At 37.3% G+C, this 27,727-nt stretch overlaps 1 protein-coding gene across 11 annotated transcripts in view; it reads left to right on the forward strand.

The window, feature by feature from the left end:
• Mllt10 (MLLT10 histone lysine methyltransferase DOT1L cofactor) overlaps positions 1-27,727 on the forward strand; it is a 154,827-nt gene that overhangs the window by 30,052 nt on the left and 97,048 nt on the right. For 8 of the 11 annotated variants that reach the window (XM_041630615.1, XM_041630614.1, XM_041630613.1 and 5 more), the window contains 5 exons: positions 2,938-2,992; positions 11,772-11,881; positions 19,183-19,286; positions 21,084-21,177; positions 23,454-23,549. In XM_041630615.1, coding sequence (XP_041486549.1) covers positions 2,938-2,992; positions 11,772-11,881; positions 19,183-19,286; positions 21,084-21,177; positions 23,454-23,549 — 459 coding nt within the window. The remainder of the gene's footprint in view (positions 1-2,937; positions 2,993-11,771; positions 11,882-19,182; positions 19,287-21,083; positions 21,178-23,453; positions 23,550-27,727) is intronic. The other 3 variants (XM_041630618.1, XM_041630623.1, XM_041630624.1) reach the window with 3 other exon arrangements.

Raw genomic sequence — 27,727 nt, forward strand, 5'->3', positions numbered from 1 at the left:
CTATCTCCAAAGTCTGGGTAATCTTGGAGTTGACATTTGTTGACTTCCTTTTGTTTTGATAATGGTTAACCTTTTCTGGTTCTTTACAGGTCAAGTAATATAGATCATCTCACAAACATCATATTTTGTTGAAAAGTCCATGCTCTGTTGTATTCCTTTGAAGGGACTGATAGTTTTAGTTGAGTAGAATCTTTATCTAGTTGTTACCTAGCACCTCATCAAGCATGCCTACAATTCTAGCACTAGAAGGTAGAGACAGAAGGATCAGAATTTTAAGATATTCCACATAGGAATTTGTACAAGACTCTGTCTTAAAAAAAATAAAATTGATACTTTAATATCTTTTTGTGTGTATGTATGTGTATTTGTGTGTCGAAGTTCAGGCATACCATGCATACCATGCATACCATGCATACCATGCATACCATGATGCATGTATAGAAGTTGAGGACAAGCTTGAATGTGGTGTAAGTCCTCACTATTCATCTTGTTGTTTGTTGCAGGGTCTCTTGTTTCAAACTGTACACCAGACTTGCCAGCCAGTAAACTGCTTTCCCTCTCCCATCTAGCTGTAGAGCACTGGAGGTTACCCATACTCTTTACTTTGTTGAGCTGTGCATAGGTTTTGGGGATCTGAGCTTATATCATTTGTTGTCTGTCTCTTCTTCTTTCCTTAGCTGCGCTAATGGCTTGCCCTGTGTATGTGTGATGTAAAGTCAACAAAAGATTTGGGTTGGTTTTATAACTGTAAAAGTAGGTTCTTTCTCTTCATTTTTTCCCTGTTTGGGATTCAGATCTACTTTCTGGACACCAAAGTTGCTCTGAACCTTCCGTTGTGGTTCTTAGGTATTATAACTACAGGAACCTGAAGGGTTGACTATGTCTTGTCTTCAGGGTGAACACAATGATGTGTTCTCCATTCTTTCCAGGTTTTCACTTAGCGTGGATTCTAGATGCTTTCTTTTCTGCTGTGCATTTCATTCAGGTAGCGGTTCCTTGTATTCTCCAGAACTTAACAGTTGTCATCTTTATTATGGATTTGTCCTCTCACAAGCTTACCACTTTCAGAAGTCTAAATTTATTTGTTGTAGGTATTTAAAATGTATGATATAGTTCAGTTGATTGTAATTACTTTCCTTTATTTTTTCTTGATAATTTTTGAGATAGGCCTTTATGTATCCCAGGCCAGCCTCAGATTTAGTATGTAGCTGATGATAATCTGAATTTCTCTTGCCTCCTTAAGTGCTGGTGTTACAGTTGAAGTCTACCACACCTGGCCGAGTACAGTCTGTCACCTTTAAAAAAAACTTTGTTGTCAGCCTAGATAGGGTCTCACTAGGTAGTTAGTACTAGCTTGCCTTGAACTCAAGAAAGCAGTCAAGCATTCGTGGTTCACGCCTTTAATCCCAGCACTCAGGAGGCAGAGATAGTAGGAGATCAAGGCCTGTTGGGCCTACAGAGCGAGTTCAAACCCACCATCTCGCCAAACCAAAAAAAAAAAAAAAAACAAACAAAAAAGAAGTCAGTTTGCTTCTGCCTCCGAAGTGTGCATCACTATGCTAGGCAAACTGGGTCCTTTTTTTTTTTTAAATGTATTTTAAGATTTATTTTTATTTATTGTGTATCTGTGTGTATACCATTTGTGTGTGAGTGTGCATGTTTGTACATGAAGAGGCCAGAAGAGAATGTTAGATCCCCTGCAGCGGAAGAAACCTTTGTGAGTCACCTGATGTGGGTGCCAGACCTAGCTTGGATTCTCTGGAAGAGCAGCCAGTGCCCTGCACTGCTGAGCCATCTCTCCAGAGTCCTCAAGCTGATTCTTCCCTGTATTAGAAACCAAAGTGACCTAGGTAAATATCACAGCCTTGTTTCTTTTCGTTTGTTTTGTTCTTAAATGTTTTCTCACTGTAGCCTTGAACATTGTAGTCCTGTTTCAGCCTCCTGAGTGCTGCGATAACTGGTTTGTCTTACCATACCGAGTTTTTTTTTTTTTTTTTCTTTTTTTCCTCAAAGGAGGTCTTGTTTTCTGGGGTGGTCTCAAACTCCTGGACTTACCTTCATGCTGCAACATCCCAAGTATCCTGGTACTCTCAATATGTGCTACCACATCCGCCTTTGTTTTTATTAATATAAAATTCAGGATTCTGCTTGCTTGTTTTGGGAAACTATCTCATTATATAGTCAATGCTGTTCTGGAACTCTTTCTAGCCCAGGATGGCTTCAGTTCATGGCAGTACTGTTGTCTAGATTTCCCAGTTGTTGGGATGACAGGCATGTAAAACTGAAAAATGGAGGTGGGCAGATTTTCCCTCTTTTGGGTTTTTTTAAGACAGGACTTCTCTGTGCAGTGGTTCTGGCTGTACTAGAACTCACCCTGGCCTCAAACTCAGTTGAGATCCTCCTGCCTCTGCCTCCCGGTTGCTGGGATTAAAATCATGTGCTATCACTGCCCAGTTATGGGGCCAGAGTATCAAAGTATACTTTCGAAGTTGTTAATCTTGTATTATAAGGAAAATCATAATTATTTTGGGGGACGGAGAGATGGCTTGGCAGTCCCTAAAAGCATTTGCTCCTTTTGTAGAGTACCTGGATTAAGTTTCCAGTAACCACATGATAGGTCACAATCTTCTATAGTTTTAATATCAGGGAATCTGGTACCCTCTTCTGGCCTCCGTGGATACCTGCATATAGGCAACATGCATGCTTGCATACATATTTGCAGAGCACACAAACATAACATAAAAAATGAATCTTTAGAAAACAAGGTATTTTCAGCAAATAGTTATTTTGTGAGAAGTGTTCTGGAATTTTCTTGGTGGCAATGAATAGAGATGTTACTCTGTTAGTTTTGAAGTTATAGGAAAGATGGTTTTGGTGATCTGACAAAAAGCTTCATTGCCTTTTCCTTTTTTTTTATTTTTAATTTTCTTTAAATAGAGATGTGAGCTGTGTCCCCATAAAGATGGAGCTTTAAAAAGAACAGATAATGGGGGTAAGTACAGTCTTTCAAAAAATATTAAAAATTGATATGGTATAGTACTTAAAAATTTGGTAATTCATACTCTTTTATCAAACTAAATATTGTTACTAAAATATTAATGATGATGTAATTAATTAATTGGAGACAAGGTCTCACTATGTGATCTAGGTTAACCTGAGTTCCCTATCTTCTTGCTTCATTGTTCCATGTTCTGGGATTGTAAATGGGCACAGTTATGTGTAGTTGAACTCATTTTCTCTATTCTTACAGTTTGTCTTCATTATGTATTGGCTGTTTTATGTAGAATCATCTACATTCTTCTACTTGAAATATTGATTTATTTTATCTTTTGAGACAGGGTTTACTATATTCTCTGCTGTCCTGGAACTCTTTATGTAGACCAGGCTGGCTCTGAACTCAGAGATCTGCCTGTCTTTCCCTCCCGAGTGTTGAGATTGAAGGTGTGTGCCACCACACATGGTTTGGTTTTTGTTGTTACTTTTTAAGATGGCCTCACTACTACGTCTCACCTAGGTTCTGGGGTTACAGGACCAACCATTCTCACCGAGTATTCTTACTAGTGTATTATTCCTAAGTGCTGGGTACCAACTACATAAGGCAAGGAGTTCTTTCATGCGGATTCTGAGCATTTTCTCTTCTGAAGATTCAGAATCTGAAGTACTGTTAAAATCTAACATCTTTTGAACATTGGTTTCAGATTTTGGATTTTTGGATTAGTAATACTTAGCTGGTAAAAAAATCAATGCAAATATTCAGAAAGCTAAATCTCCCTTATCTTCCAGTTCCAAGCATTTTGGATGACAATTACCCTGTATTTATTTTGCATCTTTACTTTGAGTTATCTTTCCCTGAGAAATTTGTCTGGTTTTTCTTTTCCCTGTCTTCTTTTTCTTGTCCTCTCTTGTTCTTTATTTCCTTGTGTATAGTTTAGGACTTGGCGTTTTCTGTTTAGGACTTGGCGCTTTCTGTGTAGCTCAGCCTGGCCTAGATGTGTGGCAGTTCCCCTACCTCTGCCTCATGAGTTCTAGGATTATAGGAATGTTCTACATGCCTGGATTAAAGTACTTCTTCCTTTATATATCAGTACCATTCTTAACTATGTAGATGTGTGCTTGTTAAACTATGAAAATTAAGTGACTGATACATAAGTATAAAGATAGGTTTTCTTTTTTTTTCTGTTGAGATGGTCATATACTTGTTCTCCTTTCTTTTGATAGGAATTACACTGGTTTGATTTTGAAAGTAAAATCAGCCTATTTTCTTAAAGTAAATAATATGAGATTTATTTGGTTAATATTTTGTTAAAGATAATGGTTTTGGAGAATAAAAAAAATAAAAAATGTAAGTGTCTTTTCATAAGTGGGTTAAGCGGGGTTTCTTATTTTACAGGTTTGGCAGTAATGTTATAATGGTTTTATAACACAATGGGAATACTCTCTGGAGGTATTTCAGTAAAATTGGAATTTTATAATCTGGGAATTTTTGGTAGAAATAGCTGAGAAATATATCCTGAGTTTTCTCAAGGTTATAAATTTGCGTAATTGCTTTTAGTGATTAAAGAATTTAAAATGTTCTATTTTGTTGGTTGGTTTTGTTTGTAAATTTGGCAATTTATTTCTTTAGTTTTAAAACTTTATTGGCAAAATTTGATTTTTTTAACTTTTTAGATATGGTCATATACTGCTTAAGTTCTGAGAAATGTGTCATAGGTGCTTTCTTACTTAGTGAACATCAGAGTGTATTTACATAAACCTAGACATATAACTTACTATATATCTAAGTTATATGATATAGCTTTTTGCCTCAAGGTTACAAATATACATATTTCTATAATGCTGAATAACACAGGCATAACATAGTGGTAAGTTATCAATCCAAATACTAAAAGGGTATAATAAATAACCTGCCTGATAAAGGGTACTGTGTAGGCATGAGTTTGTGCACATTGAAGCTGTCCAGTGGCAAGAGAATATGATGATGTAGGACGGCAAGGTATTCTTTCTTGGTTTTTGAGATGGGGTGTTTTTTGTTTCTTAATGTTGTCCTGGCTACCCTAGAACTTACTCTGTAGACCAGCTATCATTGAACTTCTCTGCCTCCTGAGCTCTGGGAGCTGGGATTATCATTTACTACCATTGTCTGCCCCCTCCTCCCCCCTCTTTTGAGACAGGGTTTCCCTGTTTTATAGCTTGTCTTGGAACTTACTCTGTAGACCAGGTTGACCTGGAACTCACAGAGATCCACCTGCTTCGCCTCTGAGTGCTGGGATTAAAATCCTGCACCACCATATCCAGCTACTGTAGCATTTTTACATTATAATTTTTCATTGTTTTCATTTATTGACTCTTGTAATAACATAATCTTAAAATGTCATAGAAGTATATAAAATATTTCCTATAAATGACATTGTTATGTTCACCAAAAAATACTTGTTTATTCAAAAAAAAAAAAAAGGATTTTACTATGTATCCTTTAGTTGACCTTGAACTCTGTATATATGCCAGGCCTGCCTCAAACTTGGAGAGATCCTCTTGCCTCTTCCTTCCAAGTGCTGGGATTGAAGATGTGTGCTATCACGAATCCAGCCTATATGATCTTCTTTAAAAAAAATCTTTTAAGTTTTGTTAGAAAATTAGGCAGAAACAGCTCTTATTATTGTCCTTGTTCTGCATAAGATCAGGCATATCAGAACCACTGTCCTATCTTAACCTATCATCTCCTTGAAAAGTCTTCAGGGAAGTCTTATTCATGGGCTGAGTATGTAGCATGGTGATGGTGTGTGCTAGCATGTGTGAGGAACTGAATTTAATCTCTAGTACTGCAAAAAACCAAAAACCGTTGTCACCAAAAACCATGCAGAGCTATTAGAATTTACAGTAGCAGTACATTTTAGAATATTCCCTTAAGGACCTGACTTTATAGTTGGCATATTTTGCTTTTAAAATCAAATAGAAGACATAAGAATTAAAATACTTAAAGCAGAGCACACACATTAGCCAGTAGCATAATTGCTTATTACCACTATTTAATATTGTATATACACATAGTTGTATGTATGTGGATGGCGTATTGAATGCTAGTGTAGTAAGTTTATTCAGCCTAACATCACTATAAACATGTTAACAATGTTTATATATTAACAGGGATGTGTAATAAATGTGTAATTTTAGAAGGCACTGGAATAATTTGCCTTCTTAGTAATCTTTTGGGAACATGGTTGTATATATGGAGTGTCTGTCATTGATCAAAATGTTGTTAGAGTATGCCTGACTATACTCTGAGTTGAAAATACAGTTAGTAGCCTTAAACTTCTGAACATTGTCATTTGTCAGCCCAGTTGTGTAGAGTTCTGGCTGTTTACTTGTCACATTGGTTTTGGCTTACTGGAAGAATATGGTACCACATGTTACTAGCCTAGAAGAATTGCCATATCCAAACTTGAAGTTGTCTCTACTGAATATTTTTTGAGTTTTGTTTCATTGTAGAGTTCAAAACTTACAAGCCAAGCCATTACAAATTGTAGGCTGTGTATTTTTGACTTAGCATCTTGTTTTGTGTTGAATAGCTTCTCAGTGCTTTAAAACGATGATAGCTTTTCCTTGGCATGTAACTGATCATTATGTCTCCTTCTGCACTCGTTGAAGGTTTTTGAGACTCTTGAATTATATATTCATATGTTTTATGAAATTGTAGAAATTTGGAACCATTATTTCCCTACACAGTCCCATCCATCGTTCTTTCTCCTCTACTCATGAAAATTCTTTTATTAATACATGTACACAGTATTGTGTCTTAAAGGTATTTTACCTACACTTTTGTGTTTTTTCTCCTCTCCTTCAGTGTTCATCAAATGATATTATCAGTTATCTTTAATTTTACTTTTTCCCCTGTTGACACTGCTTGTTCATTTCCCTGCCACCCAGACCCAAAATAATCACACAGTAACTGTATTAATTGAAACACTGTTTGTCCTATTAGCTTATGCATATTCCTGGATAACTCATATCTTAAATTACCCATTTCTATTAATCTGTGTATTGCCATGTGGTTGTGACCTATGTCAGGCGTCTGTCTCCTGTGATGGCTACATGGCTCTCCCTGACTCTGCCTACTCTCTCGCTACATCTCTTGTTCAGATTTCCTGCCTGGCTTTACTCTGTTAAGTCATTGGCTGAAAGCAGCTTCTTTATTAACCAGTGGCAATAATACATATTCACAGCATGCAGAGGGGAACCCACATTATCCCCTTCTATTTGCTTGTGTTTGCTGTTGGCATTGTTGTAATATTTTTATTTTCATTTTTATAAAACTTCAAGATTTTTGTTTGGTTCTTTTTAATAACTTTCTTCAGTATGTAACTTGGGCATGTGTAAGATAGAAACTCTTCTGTGAATAAGCCATACTTAAAAAATTGTGGGGTTTTGTGCATGCACACAACTGTGTGTACATGTGTACCTGTGTGTGTACCTGTGAAGCCTAAAGGTTCTATAACTCATTGATTGGCTATACTGACTAGCTAGCAACTCTCTCTCCTGTCTGCTTTCCAGCAGAATACCTGGCTTTTTATGTGGGTTCTGGGGATCTGAATTCAAAGTCTTACGTTTACACAGCAAGCACTTTACCTGCTGAACTATCTCTACAGCCCCCTCCCCCCGGGCCTCCCCATATTTTCCTTACTAATTCTGTAGCTTATTTTAGAATGTATGTATTTATTGTATTGGGCTGTATAACTCAGTTGTAGGGTGCTTGCTTAGCATGCTTTGAGGTATATCCTCTAAAGCCTTGCACAACCAAGCCAGGTGGTGACATCACACACACACGCACACGCACACACCTTTAATCCGAGCACTCAGGAGACAGAGGCAAGAGGGTCTCTGAGTTCGAGGCCAGCCTGGTCTACAGAGGGGGTTCTAGGACAGCCAGGGCTAGGTAGGATTTGAAATCCTGTCTTGAAAAACAAACAAAAAAAACAAGAGAGAGAGACATTGCAAAACCACAAACTAGATATAATTGAATGTTATAATGGGTTAACTCTGGAGTAATGGTCCACCTTTCCTTTAGGGGTTTAGTTTAGTTTTTATTGCTTACAGTGTTCTAAAACTTTTAATTTTAGAGACTTGTAGATTATTTTTGTTATATAATTGCTGGAGACTCTTCAGTTAATGTTTTGATGATGAACATCTAGTACAGATTAGTGAGAAAAAGAAGGAAAACTAAAAAAGAAGCACTGTCTGTGTTGTATTCTTTCTGTGATGTTTCATTCTGTTTACCACTCTGCCTTATCCCCTTACTTCCTGTTTTTACCATACATAGATTCTAGCTAGAGGTAAAAATTGAGGGCTATCTCAGTTCTTTTTAGATCAGTGGCTCTCTCAAGCTGTGGGTTACAACTTCTTTGGCAACTCTTTAGTCCAAAAGTTGTTACATTATGATTTATAACAGCAAAATTACAGTTACGAAGTAGCAATGAAAATAATTTTATGGTTGGGGGTTACCACGACATGAGGATCTGTATTAAAGGGTCGCAGGGCTAGGAAGGTGAAGGTGAATTCAGCTCAGCAGCTCTTTCTCTAGTTTTTCCTCCTGGACTCTGTTGGATACTCAGTGTGTGCTTCAACTGTAATCTTTTCTTCCAGGCATCAGTGGGTTGTTGCCTTTTGTTGAAAAGGCTACTTTCTCTTCTGAATGAACGCTGAGAGAGCAGAAGGACAGGCAGGACTCAGTCCCTGGTTTGCTTTCAGACACTCTGGAGCACTCTGGAGCAGTGACAGACACAATTCTTTGTACATAAAACTTTACGCTGGTTCTTTTGCCTTTTGAGGCCAGAGTCTACACTGGAAACTCTAGCTGTGTTTATTTATTTATTTATTTATTTATTTATTTATTTATTTATTTATTTATTTTTGTTTGGTTTTTCGAGACAGGGTTTCTCTGTGGTTTTGGAGCCTGTCCTGGAACTAGCTCTTGTAGACCAGGCTGGTCTCGAACTCACAGAGATCCGCCTGCCTCTGCCTCCCGAGTGCTGGGATTAAAGGCGTGCGCCACCACCGCCCAGCTCTAGCTGTGTTTATTTAAGACCCCTGAACCTAAAGCATTCATATGCTAAGGGAACGAAAGGTGTCAAAGAGCTATTGCCTTTTCCTTAATTGAGTAGGTACTTGGTTGCCACAAACCTTTCACTGTTTTCTAGAGTTGTGTAAGAGAGTTGAACAATTCCTATGTAATTGTCATTGTTTCTAGTACGGAACCTACCCTTGTACCTGTCTTTTCTACCATATTTTCTTGGTATAAATTATATATTTTGCATTCTGTGTGTATGTGTGCATACACAAATATTTATATATGTACAGTCTTGTGGCCTAGGCTACTGTTCTTTCTACTTTAACCCTTTATTGCTGGGATTATCACTGTGAATGTTCCACCATGCTTTACCCCTTTAACTGTTTGTAAGCTTTGTTCTGAAACACGGTTAAGGTTTTGGGAAACAAATCTTACATTTGTAGATTAGTTTTTATCAGTGTTGATCTAGGCGATTTATTCCATACCATTTAGGCAATAATTCATTAGTTTTGGTTTCTTTTACCCTTCCTTCCTTCATTTTTGTAGGCTTGTTCACACCTCCATCTTTCATATTTGGGCCACTTCACCTGGCAGTGTTGTTGTTGTTTTTAAAGATTTATTTATATTTATGTGCCTGTGTGTTTTGCTTCAAGTATGAATGTGAACCGTGTGCATGCCTGGTGCCTTCAGAGCCAGGAGAAGGTATCTAATCCCAGGAGCTAACAGTTGTGACCTGTCATGTGAGTTCTAGGAATTGAACCAGGGCCCTCTCTAAGATCAGCAAACACTCTTAACCACTTGAACCATGGCTCCAGCCTTTGTGCCTTCCCTTCCCTTCCCTTTCCCTCCCCTCCCCTCCCCTTCCCTCCCCTCCCCTCCCCTCCCCTCCCCTCCCCCCTGGTTTTTTCTTTTTTGTTTGTTTTGGGGTCAATCTCATTGTATAGCCCTGGCTGACCTTAACTCAGAGATCTGCCTGCCTTTGCCTTCCATCTGCTAGGATTAAAGATGTGCACCACCACACCATGCCTGCTTCTTCTCATCTCCTCTCTCCCTCCCCCTGCCCCCCTCCGCCCTCTACAAGACAGGGTTTTCCTGTGTAACAGTCCTAGCTGTCCTGGAACTTGCTTTATAGACTAGTCTGGTCTTGAACTCACATAGATCCCCCTGCCTCTGCTTCCTAAGTGCTGGGATTAAAGGTGTGCACTACTACAGCCTGGTATATTTTCTTTTTTTTAATATAAGCCCTTATTTTTATAGGTAGTATCTACACTTCTCTTCCTCCCCCACCACCAATTCAAGCTTCCTTTTGGAATAATTTTTCCTTTTTGAGGGAAATGATGCTTCCTTTGGTGTTTGATAGTACTTTTGGCTTTGTTTGGTGATTTTTTTTTTTGGCACCTTTTTCATGAGCAACCTTGTAATCTTTATATGTGTTTGACCATAATAAACATACTAATATTCTGATAACTCCAAATTGTAGATTTGATTTTGTTTCCACTGGATTTGTGCTATCTTACTTTAATATGTTCAGTGCTTTTTATTCTAGAAGTGCTTATTAACAAATTACAGTCATTATTTGTGACTTGATTATGAAATGTTAGCCTTTTCCTTCAGAGAAGATGCATATTTATTTGTTTGATGCAGATGGTGCTTGTTTTGGATTGCTTTGTTCAAAGTTTAGAGTTTAAGATGATTAAAGCCTAGGTGTGATCTTTCCGAGTTCTGTAGTATATCTGATTTTTAATCCTAGCTTCTAGTCTTCCAGTATTACTACTTCTCTTTGTGACCTCACCTTCCTGGAATTTCACCTTTTTTTTTTTTCAGTTTTATAGTAATTCTTAACCATAACATTGTCTCTTTAGCCTCAGATAAATAATTAAAAGAAACTTTAATATCAACTGGTAGCATTTCAGATAAAGATTTAAAATAGAAAAATTACACCCGTCCTTTGAACATTCAAAATATTGACAAAATATAAAAACTAATACTGATAGATTTAAGGTTATTACAATTAAGAGTATTAAAATCCTTCCTCTTGTTTATTTCCTTGATGATGAGAATGGAACCAACACTTACCCTTGTGCAGACTAAGGCAAGTTCTCTGCCTTTGAACTATCCAACCTTTCAAGACTTGAAGCTTTAAGCTATTTAAAGCTATAAATTATTTATTGCAGAAATGAGAATGGAACCTAGAGCTTACAGATGAATCAGGGGCACTACTTACTAACTGTATAGTTATTTATGCGTTTGCTTTTGGCTTTTTAAAATAGTCTTAACTTGGCAGTAGTCTGATCTTCAACTCACTGTGTAGATTGACTGACCTGGAAGTGTAGAAACACCTTTTGATGTAGTTTCAAAGTGTTCAGAGTGCTGGGAATCATCATACCTGTTTTCTTCAAATGAAAGTGGGTTTCAGAAAGTAGTGTTAATCTGAATTTAGTCTGCCCTTAAGTATCAGTGTCAGCAGCTGAATACATAAGTGCTCCCTTTGTTTACGTTCAGTGCATAACAGATGCAGCCATGATTAGGAACCTTTTCATCGCAGTGAGCGGGGACAATTATTACATAAATAATGCAGCAGCTAGATTTTTTATTACGGTTTTGTTATTAATTTGCTTAAATAGTCATTTTAAGAGATCTTTTAAGACAGATAGTAATTTTATTTTTGATAAAACTTGAAGAATGACATTATGTATGTATTTATTTTTAGGTTGGGCTCATGTGGTTTGTGCCCTCTATATTCCAGAGGTACAATTTGCCAATGTCTCTACAATGGAGCCAATCGTTTTACAGTCTGTCCCACATGATCGTTATAATAAGGTACAGTGATGTCATCTGAATGTTGTTTGCATTTTTGGTTTTGAAACTAGGAGATAGAAAAGAGGTGGGTTTTAGTTTTTATTTTTAATTTTTTGTTTGTTATGTTTTTTTTCCCCTTAAAAAACTAAAGACCTCCCTTTAACTTCATAAAGATTTGGAGAAAAATAGTTACCATCTTAGGCTACAGTAGTAAAATAAGCTCACAAGAGTGTAAAAGTCATAAACCTGCGTCATGTCATCTTTTATTCTAATCTAGGCGTTTATTAATGTTTTCAGGACATTTCGGTCCTCAGTACACATTTGTCCTTGAAAATTTACCAACCTCTTGTCTTATCAAATGTTAAGGTTTGAATTAGTCATTAGTTTTCTGTCATTAATCCCAAGTATTTGGGACATTGAGGCAGGAGGATGAGTTGAGCCCAGGAGTTCAGGGTCTAGGGTAATATTTGAGATCTTAACCATTTGCTTTATCTCTTCCTAATTTAGTGCATCCCCCGCCCCCCGCCACACCCACACTCACACCCACACCCACACTCACACCCACATTCACACCCACACTCACACCCACATTCACACCCACACCCACACTCACACCCACACCCACACTCACACTCACACCCACACTCACACCCACATTCACACCCACATTCACACCCACACTCACACCCACACCCACACTCACACCCACATTCACACCCACACTCACACCCACACCCACACTCACACCCACATTCACACCCACACCCACACTCACACCCACACTCACACCCACACTCACACCCACACTCACACCCACACTCACACCCACACCCACACTCACACCCACACTCACCCACACTCACACCCACACCCACACCCACACTCACACCCACACTCACACCCACACCCACACTCACACCCACACTCACACCCACACCCACACTCACACCCACACCCACACTCTCAAGGCTTTTCTGCTGTCCACTGCCGGTAGACAGTGTTACTGTGTGTGTAAAAGAAGGTACATGTTGCTTCTGTAGAAGAATGTCATAGTCAATTTTAAGATTTCAGATACTTTAATAGTCTTCAGATTAAGTAATTGGTATTTATTTAAAACATTTGGAAAAAATAAATCTTATTCAAATCTTTTGTTGACTTTTTTGTGTATCTCACAAGTGCTTATAAAATATTTAGATCATATTACTTACTATTTCTTCCACTTTTAAAATTTAATAATCTTGAGTATATTTTTACATCAATAAATGATATTGTATCAATAAATGTCATAATTTTTCTGGCTCCTTAGTCTGTATAGTACAGAATAGATTTAGTTAGCTGTGGAGCAGCTCCTCATAGAAGGGCCTCTTGTGGTGTCTGGGTTCATACTGTTGGGATCCATGTGAAAGGGTCTGAGTGTTCTGGAAGTTTCATTATTGTGTGGCATTTTTCTCTGCAATGCAATTTCCAGTTGTTAAATAATTACCATGTTGAGTGAGGCTGTGTTGACATTAAAAGTGGCTGTTGTATTTAAGTTCTTTTTTCAGAGGTTTTTCAGGTTGATTAATTGACCTTGTTTTATTACAACATTTTTTTCTTCAAGGTGTTTTGTGTTTTTTTTTCTGGAGGTTTGTTTTGCTTGTTTTGTTTGGTGGAGACAGGCTCTCTTGTATCCCAGTAGGCTTCAGACTTGCTAAAAGTCTAAAAGTAAGGTAGGTGTGTGTGTGTTTGTGTGTGTATGTGTGTGTGTGTGTGTGTGTGTGTGTGTGAGAGAGAGAGAGAGAGAGAGAGAGAGAGAGAGAGAGAGACCTTGAGTTTGTCATCTTCCTGTTTCTACTTCCAGAGGGTTGGATTACAGCTGTGTGGTATATGTAAATGTGCTGTATGTGTGTGTGTGTGTGCAGGTGTGTGTCAGGGAGTCAGAAGAAGGCATTGACTGTTCTCATGTTTTCCACATTGTTGACTGAGACAGGGTCTCTCACTGATCTTGAAGCTTGAAGTGTTTTCTTTTTTCCCCCCTCTTTTGGCTAGGCTGGTAACAGTAAGCCCCAACAATCCTCTCTCTTTCCTCTGTAGTGCTGGGGTTAAAATGTGTGTGTGGTACCTCACCTTGCTTGTTACATTTATGCTAAGATCTGAATTCAGATCTTAATGGGTTACATTGCAGGCACTCCTAACCACGGACATGCCTCTCAAACCTGTATTGCTTAGTACCTTTAAAATTAATGTAAAAACCTATTTTCCTTACAAATTTTGAAATAAAGGTTTATACATAAGCTGTGGGAATAGTATAGAGTTCCTCCTCTGTTATTCCATACTATATATTCCTATAAGGATGGGCGTACTTGGGCTAGAAAAGCTCAGGGGTAGACATCTCCTACTATATGCCAGGTCCTGAGTTCAGTGTCTAGCACTACAAAATAGAGAATGAAGGATGGTACTCATACATCTGTAACATAACTGTCAAAATCAGGATTCATTCATGTTTTCTCATTTTTCCCATAAATTGTTTGATGCAAAAAATAACAGAAGTTTTGTTTATCTTTTAATCTCAATAGTAACTTAATCTTTCCTTGACTTTTGTCAGTTTGATACTTTAGAATATTGTAGTTTTTATTTTGTAGCATATCATTCTGTCTGGACTTATCCAGTTTGGTGGTTGCATTTTTGAAAAGAATGCCACACAAATGATTTTATGCTTTTATTGCGTCTGATTCCACTGATTCCAGTTTTTTTCATACCGAATAATCTTACTTTCATCATTAGTTAAGGTTATGCCTGTTAAGTTTTTCTACTAGTAGATTGATTTTATTCCCTTTATAATTATTAGTCACTTTGTGGGAAATTAATTTGTATGTAAACATCTTTTGTATGTCTTCTGCCTTTTACTCATTTTGGCATCCATAACTATTTCTTTTTTGTTTTAATTTAAGATTATTATGTATACAGTGTTATGCCTGTATGTATGCCTGCAAGCCAAAAGAGGGCACCAGATCTCATTATAGATGGTTTTGAAACACCACGTGGTTGCTGGGAATTGAACTCAGGACCTTTGGAAGAGAGTAGCCAGTGCTTGTAACCTCTAAGCTATCTATCTCTCCAGGCCCCCACAACTACTTCTTAACTTATTATTATGATTCAGGGCTAATTCTGTATTTATTTATTTATTTATTTATTTATTTTTAGTTTGCATTCTGATATAACAAAAAGTGCAGTTATAGTATGGACTTAAATGTGGTGCTGTCATATTTTGTTTTCAGAGAGTCAATGAATAGTAGGTTAGTCTCATTTGAAATGTAGCTAAGTATGAGTTCAAACCTCATTAAAAGATAGTTATTTGGGGGCTGGAGAGATGGCTCAGAGGTTAAGAGCATTGCCTGCTCTTCCAAAGGTCCTGAGTTCAATTCCCAGCAACCACATGGTGGCTCACAACCATCTGTATTGGGGTCTGGTGCCCTCTTCTGGCCTGCAGGCATACACACAGAATATTGTATACACAATAAATAATAAATAAATATTTAAAAAAAAAAAAAAAAAAGATAGTTATTTATGCCGGGCGGTGGTGGCGCACGCCTTTAATCCCAGCACTCGGGAGGCAGAGGCAGGCAGATCTCTGTGAGTTCGAGACCAGCCTAGTCTACAAGAGCTAGTTCCAGGACAGGCTCCAAAACCACAGAGAAACCCTGTCTCGAAAAACCAAAAAAAAAAAAAAAAAGATAGTTATTTGATTAGTTACTATTATTTATGTGTATGTGCCTGCTTGTATGTACACCATATATGTGCTGGTGCTCATGGAGGCCAGAACAGTGTGTTGGATATTCTGGTTAGCTGGTTGATGTGGCCACTGGGAACTGAACCTGGGTCCTTTGCAAGAATAGCGAGTGTTCTTAACTAAGCTCCATAACCTTGAATGTCTGATCCTTCTGCATCTTTCCCGAATGTTGGAATAACAGGACGTATTACCATGCCTTGTTTGTTTGACTCTGGTGAATCAGACTCAGGTTCTTGTTATATTAAGTAAGCACTTTGCCACCCAAGCCATAGTCCTGTATGTTTCTGAAATAGTTCCTGCTCTGTTATCTTCATTTATTTTGATGTTCGTGCTATGTTGCAGCTTGACTGATGGTATCTCTTTAATCTGCCTCCTTAGTCTCTCGACTCGTTTCTTTCGTTCTGTGAGCATTTTCTTTTCACCACAGCATTGTATTGTGGTTCATCTCGATTCATGGGTAGTCTAGTACTACTAGAATTAATTTACTCTAAGGAACTAGATTTTCTTTTACATGAGAATGATAGTTAGAGACCAATGTATACATTAAACATACTTATTATTCTTAGGGCATTTTTGGTCTTAGGTTCTTTCAGTTGTTATAGTTAGAAAATAGAGACATGCTTATTAGCACTTAAATGCAAATTTGCATGTATTAATATCTACATCATATATGTTAAAAACTGAGTCCATAGTGGTTGAATTCTGATGCAGTATTTGGATATACCTTTGAACATATTGATATGTTCTGTATCAGTGTCTATATATATTGGTAGTTCATAAACTCAACGACTTTACCAAATGTAATCTAGAAGATCTAGGCTCATTATCATTATTTCTTGTCATATTTATGGCTTGTTTCAATCTAAAGATAAATGACTTCCTTAATCTTTAGTAATTTGTTTATTTCTTTTTACCTATATGAACAGATCCTTATTGCATCAAAGCTTCATTCAGGCCCACTTCTTCCTGCCCTGCATGGCAGTTCTTTTCTTCCTCTTCAGGGTTTAGCAGCTTCACTCCACTGCTGCCTACTTCCCCTCTGTGGTTGATTTTTGCCCTTGTTCTGATGTCTCACTCCTAGCCTGCTTCTTTCAGGGGAACAAACCCTAGTCAGATTGTGACACTGGACTGTCCCTGACTTTCTAGTGTGGAGATTTCCCTTTTTCCACCTCTTGGTTTTAAGAATAAAGTATTTGGAGAGAAAGGGAGAGGGGTGAAAGGAAGAGCAAATCACTTAGATTTCAATCTTCAATCCATCTAAATTAGTTTCACAACCTGAAAAATATGTGTCCTTTCTCTCTGACCTGGGTAGTCACAGTAATCCTCCTGCCTCTGCCTCTTGAGTGCTGGGATTAAAGGTGTGTGCCACCACACCTAGTTTTTATTCACGCATGCACGCATGCACCCGCACACACACATATAATTGGATAGTTTTACATATAGTCAATGTATGAGAATTTCACATATAGTCAGTGGTTTGATTTTATGTATTTCCCCCACATTTCCTTCTCCAACTTCTCCCGACCCTCTTTTGTCTCCTTCTCAACCTCATGACTTTTTTTTTTTTTTAAATAACCCAAGTTCAGTTTTTCCCACCCTCCTGAGACAGGGTTTCTCTGTAGCTTTAGGCACTGTACTGGAACTCACTCTGTAGACCAGGCTGGCCTTGAACTCACAGAGATCCACCTGTCTCTGCCTCCTGAGTGCTGGGATTAAAGATGTGCATCATTACTGCTTGGGAAGACAAGGTCTCAGGGTAATTCAGAATGATCTTGAACCACAATTGGATTGCTACTGTTAATTTTTTTAAAAAAGTTTATTTTATGTATAAGGATATTTTGGATACATGTATGTCTGAGCACCACATGTGTGCCTAGTGCCTACCTGACATATGTTGTGGGTACTGATCCTGGGTCTGCTGGCAGAGCAGCCAGTCTCTTACCTGCTGAGTTACCACTCCATCCTCTCTCTGCTACAGTTTTGAAATGCCTGGTCTGTTATGCAGCTGTGGTTACACCTTTTAAAAAAGATGCGTGAAGCCTGGTGTGGTGGCACATGCCTTTAATCCAGTGAATCTCTGAGTTTGAGGCCAGCGTGATCTATAGAGTGAGTTCCAGTATAGCCAGTGCTATATGGAGAAACTGTGTCTCAGAAAAAAACAAAAGCAAAGTATGTCCATGTCTATGGAGGCCAGTTGTTGTCAGTCTTAGGTGTTATTCGGATATGATGCCATCCATCTTTGTTTTTAGACAGGGTCTTTTACCAACCCCGAGCTTGCTGAGTAAGTCAGTCAGGCTGACTGCCTGGGTTTTGAGGATTAAACTGAGGTTCTCATGCTTGGGTGGCAACAACTACTTTTCCAGTTGAGCTATTGCTCCTGTTCTTTTTAATGTCCATTACCATGTTTTTATGAGGTATTGTAACATTTTGATACAGTGTAGAATTCTCCTTGTTAGTTTAACAGTGACTTTGTGCATACACTCTAAACCCTGTTACAATAAAAACGTGTCTTAAGAACTGTTAAACTTAGCCCTCCCCTCCCCCCGCCCAGTATTTCAAGATAGGTCTCTGTGTAGCCCTGGCTATCCTAGAGTTCTCTTTGTAAACCAGGCTGGTCTTGAACTCACAGAGATTCACCTTCATCTATCTGCCTCCTAAAATGCTGAGATTAAAGGTGTATGCTGCCACTGCCTGGCACTTTTTTCCCCCCTCATTATCAAACTCATAGCCTGGACCTTGCTATGTAATCTAGACTGGCTTTGAAATTGTGGTTCTTTTTACCTCCGGCCTATTGAGTGCTAGGATTATGGATATGTATTATATCATTCCTGGCTTCTGTTTCTTAAAGTTCCTTATGGGCTAATGCTGGACATTGTTCTTTTTATAACCAATTTCTAGTTGGCTGTGAGATTTTATTCACCTGTATACTGTTCATCACAAAATAGTATTTGTGGCTGGGCAGTGGTGGCGCACGCCTTTAATCCCAGCACTCAGGAGGCAGAGTCAGGTGGATCTCTGTGAGTTCGAGGCCAGCCTGGTCTACAAGAGCTAGTTCCAGGACAGGAACCAAAAAGCTATGGAGAAACCCTGTCTCGAAAATTCAAAAAAAAAAAATAATATTTGTGTAATTTTCTGTCGCATGGCCATCCATGATTTTGAGCTGTCAAAGCCTATTTTTACATGGGAAGTGAACAAAATGTCAGTTAAAGTTGCTGGGGTTGGTTTAAAGAATTTCTGATTTACCATCCTACTACAGCATGTTATATTATTGGGGCTTAATTGCTAATATGGAGACTTATGTAACCTAAACTTTGCTCACGTTTGGTTTTGTAAGATATGGAAGACTTGACCTCAGTGCCAGTTAAGAGGCCTTTTGTCTGGCAGGTTTTTGGAGTACAGTGAAAAGGCTAATGAAAGCAGTGCCTTTGTGAACTTGACATTCTTAATAAGAAGATTAGATAGTTAATATGTTATTGTTCTGAAGATAGCTATAAAGTACAGATTCATATAAAGCCCTGTCTGTTTATTTTTGTTTTTGTCCCTTTATCCTAAGACTTGCTATATATGTGATGAACAAGGAAGAGAAAGCAAAGCAGCTACTGGTGCTTGCATGACATGTAATAAACATGGATGTCGACAGGCTTTCCATGTAACCTGGTAAGTATGTTTCCATTATTGTACATAAATAGCATTGGCGATTATATTATGTAACATCATGATATCAAATATCTGTCTACACATGTATTATTACATTGCTTTCTACTGGATTAGGTTTTTTGTTCAGCGCTGAATATCAAACTCTGTAACTTGTGTAAGACCCTGAGGCATAAGGGTGGCCAGGCCCCATTCCTGAGTATCTCCTTCTGTCAGGCTCCACCAACCAGCTGGATCCCAGCTCTTTCAGCCTCAGGTGGCCGAGTTCCTACAGAGTAAAAAGCCCAAGCTCAGGACTTGAAAACCTACTCATCGCCACCATGTTTGTGTCCCCACAGAAACCCTCTGTAATCCCAGTCCCTGCTGCTTCTTGCCGAGCAGAGACAGCCACGCTCCTGGGTTTTTCCCCTCCCAATAAATCTTCTTGTGCGAGGTTTGTCGTGTGGTATGATTTTGTGGTATTCCTTGGCTCCCTGTTTGCCAGGATACCTTTCCCTTCAGAGCTATAACATTTGCTCTGGGGAAGTCTTTCCCCCTCAGAGCTAAACACTCTGCTGTCCAGCTACATCCCCAGCCCTTGTTTATTATTTTGACCAAAAACATAGTCTATATCGATCTTGCTTACTGAGCTATGATTTTGAAACATGTATGAATTGCAAGAATGTTTCCTTTTAAGTTGATGTGTGAGCCAGGCCCGGTGGTACAAGCATGTGATACCTGCTACTCAGGTGGAGGCAGGAAAATTACAAATTCAAGGCCTGCATGAGCTGTGTAATATGAAGCCATTTTGGAAAACTCTATGAGAGAGACCATATTTCTAAAATACAAAAGACCTGACAAGATAGTTCAGCAAATAAAGATGCTTGCTGCCAGCCTTGATGACTTGAGTTTGAACTCTGGATCCCACATGGTGGAAGGAAAGAGCCAACTCTTCAAGTTCTTCTCTGACCTCTGTAAATGCATTGTGTCTACCCTCCTCAAAAATACATGCCGAATACATGAATAAAGATAATAACAAAGATGGATAGGGATGTAATTGAGTAGTAGTGTGTTTGCCTAGCATATGAGAGGCCTCAGGACCAGTCCACAAAAAGAAAGGGCACTCACTGTTCACCCCATCCCTACCGCATTGCTGCTTCAGACCTCTAGTGAAGCATGACATTTATTTGTACTAACATACTGATTGTAAAAGTAAGAAGAATTATTAATTATGAAGAGAAAAGGAATTTGTCTCTTTCTCCCTTTTTTTAATAACTTGTATTTATTTTTATATTTAATATTTTGAAATTATAATTATCTTATGAAACATTGTTATTGTGTTTTCCTGGGCTTTCATTGTTATCCATGCTTGTTTTAAATCCTAGACTCAACTCTTATCAACCTCCTAAGCACTTGGAATCACAGGGGTGTGTCATTGAATGCAACTTTTAAAGCAACTTAATCACTATTTGGTGACATAAAACCTTCATATATCTTCATGATAAAAATGAAGAGGTTATCATAAACTATAACCATAGTCTTAAAGAATGATAATTACAAGTGGAGGTGAAATGACCTTGATTACAACTGCAATAGAGCTTTTCTGTCCCCTTCTGTGAGCAAGTAAGGTGGGCTTGGGCAAGGCTAGGACCTTACACATACTAAAAAGCAGGTGGTTTTCTAATGGAGCTAGACCCTTGGCCCCTATATTACCCCTTTTTCCTCTATATTGTCTGACAAATAAATGCGAAAAGGTTAATTTTCTTTGCTTAAATGTGTCATGGCTTGAGAATCATTGATGTCTGTGGCTTTTGTTTGCAGTGCCCAGTTTGCTGGGCTGCTTTGTGAAGAAGAAGGAAATGGTGCAGACAACGTCCAGTACTGTGGCTACTGTAAATACCATTTTAGTAAGCTGGTAAGAGCAGTTTTAAATTTAGTATTAAATAGCAGTTGATTTTGACAAGATGGTGACACCATCTTACAAAGGGCATAAAATAAGAGCGTAGTCACAGTTCTTCCTTGACTTTTGCTAAAAATTAAATTCATTTAGTATGTTCTGTATTGAGTGGAAAGAACTAGTGACAGTAAAATATTTTGCTTCACTAGAATATTCTAATAACCGACAGCAAATATCATTTAGTGGAAAAATTAACTTTTGGAGAACTCTTTGTTCTAGTTGCTTTGATTTCCTGTTTGTAATCACTTTGAAATTTTTTGTATTTTGTCTCATCTTCCTGTTGCATCTCTGTTACCCATCTTATTTGTTATATATGTAACTTTTGTTTTTATTTACTAGGAAATAATAAAACAGAAATTAGGCTGTTTTGTTATTTGACTAAAGACTCTGATAAAATATATTTAGACCCATCTTGAAAGGATTTAAGATTTAGTCAGACTTTGTGATTAAACAGTTACATGGATGATTGAATTAGAAACCTTTTGAAGCATTTAGTTTTCAAAGTTTTTAAATTTTATGTGTATGAGTGTTTTACTTGTATGTGTGTATATGCACCACAAAGTGTGCCTGGTGCTCACAGAGGTGAGAAGAGGGTGTCAGATCTTCTGGAATTGGAGTTTATGAATGGTTATGGACCCTCATGTGGGTGCTGGGAACTGAACTTGGGCCCTCTGAAAGAGCAACTAGTGTTCTGAACTGCTGAGCCATGTCCGTAGCCCATAGTTAGAAGCTTTGGGTTTTACATACTTATGTCCAATTTCCTTTGAAAAATAAGTATTTTTAATGCTCCTAAGTACCTCTTTCAATTCTTACATATGTAGATTCATATACTTAACATTTTTTCTTTGTTTTTATCTCTCTGTCTTATTTTTAATTGCTATTACCTGCTGAATAGCAATTGCCCTCCTTCCTCTTCTAAATAATACTAACCATTCTTCGGGCCTCTACTCATGAAATCACCTAATACAGCAAGTTGTTATGATGTTCCTCATTAAATGATACATGACTATTAGCTAGAGTGTGTGTCTGTGTTAGTCATTGCTAACGATGATTTATCTTAATGGGCTGGTAAAAATGAACTGTTTATAAGAAGTTTAGACATTATAAAAGTGAAAAGTTTGAAGCTGGGTGTGGTGGTATGTTTGTAACCCCACCCACCCAGCACCTGGGAGGTGGTAGAATAAAGAGTTGAAAGTCATCTTGTAGCTATTTGTTGTTTAGCGCCCTCCTTGGCTACAATGAGATCTTATCTCAAACAAATAGCTGAAATAATTTTGACATTTATACAATTAGAGTTTTTCTCATTACTAATTATTGGTGTGATATTATTTGCTAGTTGTGAAAATCCATCTGGTTAAAATAAACTTTTATAGAACTTGAAGTTATTTTGTAGTCACTTTAAAAATCAGTTTAAAACTAGTCAGTTACAGTGTGAGCAACTTGCAAGCACCCAAACATTCTTACCTTTGTACTCTATTATGCAGTGCTGTATTTTAAATAGAAATATGTAATGTTTTTAATAATACATAGGTCTAATATTGACATTAGTCTTAATTTGTTCTAAATGACCTGCAGAGACAAGGCTTTAGAAAACTGTTTTTCTCAGTATTTATTGAAAGTAAATGCTTCTTGCTTTACTACTGGCAATAAAGTATCTCTTTTACATATTTACTTTTTCTGTTCTTCCAGTCTTGCCATTTATTTTTCCCCTGTGTCCCAAGTGCTAGGATTTCAGCTATGGCATTCTTTTGTAAATAGCTTTTGGTTAGAGCTTTGCTCTTCCTGTCCCCTCCCTCTTCCCCCCTCTCTCTTTCTCTCTCTCTGAAAATATAGTTGCTTATTTGAAATAGGTATGTTTTCAAGTTTTTTTTGTGGAGGATGGAGCAGGATCTCTCTATGTAGCTTTGGATGGCTACTCTGTATGTAGGCCGTGCTAACCATGAACTTACAGAACTGTCTGCTTCTGCTTCCCGAATGCTGGGATTAAAGATGTATGCCTGGCTTGTTTTCACACATATTAACAAATATACAAAAATATGGCATTGATGTTAAAATTAGGTTTATTAGATTTTTCTTTGTAATGCAAGTGGATTGTGTTTAAACTATTATAAATTGAAATACTGATTTTTTAAAAAATTCTTTTGACATTTAAACATTTCACATGGAAAATAGTTTAAGTAAAAAGTGGATTTTTTTATATACATATACATATATGTATATATTTTCTTTTTTAGAAAAAGAGCAAACGGGGATCTAATAGGTCATATGACCAAAGTTTAAGTGATTCTTCCTCTCACTCTCAGGATAAACATCATGAGAAAGAGAAAAAAGTAAGTGGATTTGTTGTTGCTAATTATGTAGCACATCACTTAATAAAATTAAAAGAATCTTTTTAGGTAAAATTGTTTTTTTACAGCTAAATGGAAACATTGAAATTCAGAAAAATTTTGGCCTAATACTAAATCAAAAACTAGGTTTAAAATAATGCCATATTTGTAAATATGATTTTGACTATTGTAACCGAAAGTTTAAATAGAACTTGTTTGACAGCATGAGAGTGATTTTTTTGCATGTGTTAACAGGTCATCTTACAAAATCTGAGGTGACTTGGGCAATGATAGTTTGTTGCTATGTATCACTAACTGATTATGTCACATGTAAGTAATTTTCCCATCAGCTTTTTGCTTTTACAATAGAACAACTTTGAATTCTAAATATTCTTGGCTGTTTTATATTTTTCTGTGATGCTAATGTTTTATTTTTCCTAGCGGCCAAATGTTATATCATTTGTTTGTGAATATTTTGCTTTTTTAATCAAAATACTAAATCTTTCTTAAATACTAATCTTTATTCTGATTTACCTGTTTTCTGCTTACATTTTTACCTGCTTTTCTTTAAAGGCTAATTAATTTTTAATTAATTAAAAGAAAATATTATAGCACTCTTCATACTTGATTTGTGATTCTTTTAAGAATATATTGGCAGTATATTAAAGGAATAATCCCTCTTAGTTATCTTAATGGAAATGAGATAAAAGAGGGTATCTAAATGGAGAAAGAATGTTCTTGCACAGTTGATATGAATTAGTTTTGAAAGTATATCAGCAGGTTTTATTTAGTGTTTGAAAATAAGCCATATAACACTTTATGTCTGTAAGTACTTAGGATTTGGGAAATGGTAATGTATAGTTTTTGTTTTTTTTTTTAGCACGTGTTGACTTTCAGTTTATGTTTGTACCTTTTTCAAGATAAATATTAAAAAAAATTCAAATACTTGGTTTTGAGATTGCTCTTCTAGTGTGAGCAGAATAGTAAGTGCAATTTGTTTAGCATAGTTAGGGTTTTATATATAAATATTGGAGGTCTCTGGTAGCCAGTAACTAAATGTTTTGTGATAAAGTGACAGTAAGGATTATGTTTATTGCTTGGATTGTTGATTTAAAAATTGACAGGTTGGTTTTAATAAGCGATACCATGATTGTATATAGACTTTTGAAACCACAAACTGAAGTTTCTGTAGGTAGAACTTAGTAGAGTGTGAAAAGGGAAGTGTCACCGTTAGTGATCTTTAGTTGTGGTATTTTATGAGCACTGTTTTAGAAATGACCATTACATGATCATTCTGATTTGAATATACACTCTCATTATTGAAGGACTAATGCAGTACAGTGTTGAATAAGTACAGTTCTGTGATTGTGCTTGTCATTTATCTCCCCCAAATGAATGTGATTTTTTGTATTTTACTAAATCTTTATGAATTGTTGTGGAATTCTAGATTCAAAAAACTGTATTTAATTAAATTTGTTAACTCCAGGTTTTAGAGTTGTAAACAATGTTTGGATTTTACTTTCAGCATATATTAAAGGTATAACTGAAATTTTTTGTCATCAAGCCTATGATCTGTTTATTTTTCTCTCTCTGGTGCTGGCAGTTGAACCCAAGGCCTCTGGCATATAAAACAATCATTTTTAATACTGAGCTACATCCCCAGTCTATATTTCTGTGTTTTTTTATTAGTTCAGGTTTATTATTAATGTTACACATAGTTAAGTCTATTGTAAGCTATTAGCTTACCTTAGTAAGTAGGACTTTTAAATATGGTGTGGTATTGAGTAATAACATAGATGAATTGATGGGAGTATTACAGACAGATCTTTTCCTCCTTCTTTACACCTATTTAATAGTTTGCTGTCACCCTGTCTGTCATTCATTAGAGGAAGGGGCTCATGCACGACATCTAAACCCTTGTGTTCAAGTTGTTATCTTGTCTCATTCTCCTTAGTAGTTAGAATTACACACCTGCATCACATTGTACCTGGCTATTTTCTTTTAAATGTTTATATCTAGGCTTGGCATGGTGATACACACCTGTGATTCCAGTATGCAGAGAGTGAATTAGGAAGTTTAGTAATTCCAGGCCAGATTGGGCTGCTGACAGTAACCACAGACAAATATATTAGAAAAAAAAATGGTGCATGCATTAGACATTTACAGACGTTATTGTATTAACCATTACAGATGATCTTGAAATAAGAATGTCGAAGGATATCTGTAGATTATATGTAAGCAATACAACATTGTATATATGTAAGAGACTTGAGTATTGCCGGGAGGTGGTGGCACACACCTGTAATCCCAGCACTCAGGAGGCAGAGACAGGTGGATCTTTGTGAGTTTGAGGCTAGCCTGGTCTACAGTGTGAGTTTGAGGCTAGCCTGGTCTACAGTGTGTGTTCCAGGACAGCCAGAACTGTTTCATAGAGAAACCCTGTCTTGAAAAACCAGAGAGAGCGTGAGAGATTGATTGATTCATGGGTATCCATGAATGTATGTGTCAGACACAGGAATGTGTCCTGGAAACACCCCATGCGTACCTCCCCAGGAATGTTAATCAGATGACGCATTTCATTGAAATGTATCATTCACGATCAGTTCATACCTTCTTTGTATATTGCAGAATGTTTTCTTATTAAATTAAAAGTATGTTGCTCATACATTGCATTTAATGCTAAATATTTTGTTATCTACATTATTTAAATTTGAAAGTAGTAGTATAAGTCAGTGCCAGGTGTATATTTGATCCCTAATATCAAAATTTGTTTTCAAAGACAGAGTTTCTCTCTGTGTAATCCTGGCTGTTCTGGAACCCTCTTTCTATACCTTCAGTTCAGAGAACTGCCTGCCTTCCGGCACTCCCAAGTGCTGGGATTAAAGGCATGCACCACCATGCCCGTCGAAAGTTTATAACTTTAAGAAATGAATTTATTCATTCATTTATTTTTATGGGTGGTGTCTCACTGTAGTTGAACTGGCTTCAAAATTTTAGTTCTCCTGCTTTAGCCTTCCACAAACTGGAACTGTGACTTGCTTTACCTTGCCTGGCTGTATTTTGGTTAACGTATATTACTTTTACAGATGGGTTACATTATGCTTTTTTTATACGTGTATATAATGCATTTTGATCATATTTACTCTTCAGTATCCTTTCTTGTCCCTCTCCCTTTGATCCTCTTCCTTTTACCAATTAGTCTCTCTTCTACTTTTGGGGTTTTTTTTTTTGTTTGTTTTGCATGATGGGGAGGATGACCCAATGAGTTTAAGATTGATTAGAGGAGTATAGATGAGGGTGTTAGTTATAGGATCATAAGCTACTCATGAATATGCACAACTGAAGAAAATTTCTCTCCCCTCCAGCAACCATTAACTGCCTAGAGATCCTCAGGGAGGGGTGGGGCATTTTAAAAGCCTCTGGAGGAACATTTAAGTGATTGGAGAGATCGTTAAAGAACACTGGTTGCTCTTCCAGAGGATCCGGGTTTGATTTTCTGTTCTTAAATGTTGGTTCACAGCTGTCTGTAATTCTAATTCCAGGGCATCTGATGCCCTCTGGCCTTGGAGGACACCAAGCACACATGTGGTGCACAAGCATACATGCAGGCAAAAAATATAGAAATAAGTAAATATTATAAAAATTTTTTTTTAAATATTTATTTATTATTTATTATGTATACAATATTCTGTCTGTGTGTATGCCTTCAGGCCAGAAGAGGGCACCAGACCCCATTACAGATGGTTGTGAGCCGCCATGTGGTTGCTGGGAATTGAACTCAGGACCTTTGGAAGAGCAGGCAATGCTCTTAATTGCTGAGCCATCTCTCCAGCCCCTATAAAAAATTTTAAAAGGAAAATTTAAAAGAAAATATTTTTCTTTTCAGGGAACTTCTGTGAGACCAAAGCTTCATTACAGTGGGTTAAGAGACCCAGGTGTTGTGGCACATGCTTTTAATCATAGGGAGACAGAGGCATACAGACCCGCCTGGTCTACATTGTGAATTTCAGGCCAGTCAGAGATACACACTGATTAGAGATGCTCAGTGGGTAAAGTGCTATACAAACATAAGGACCTAAGCACCTATGTGCAAACCATGTGTAATGATGTTTACCTGTAACCTCAGTGCATGGTGGAGGAGGAAGAAACAGATCAGTGGATTTTTGGGACTCAATGGCCAG

This window comes from Microtus oregoni, unplaced genomic scaffold (genome assembly GCF_018167655.1).
Source record: "Microtus oregoni isolate MIOR12 unplaced genomic scaffold, Mior012 000035F_ref0000213, whole genome shotgun sequence".
NCBI classification, from domain to species: Eukaryota; Metazoa; Chordata; class Mammalia; order Rodentia; family Cricetidae; genus Microtus; species Microtus oregoni.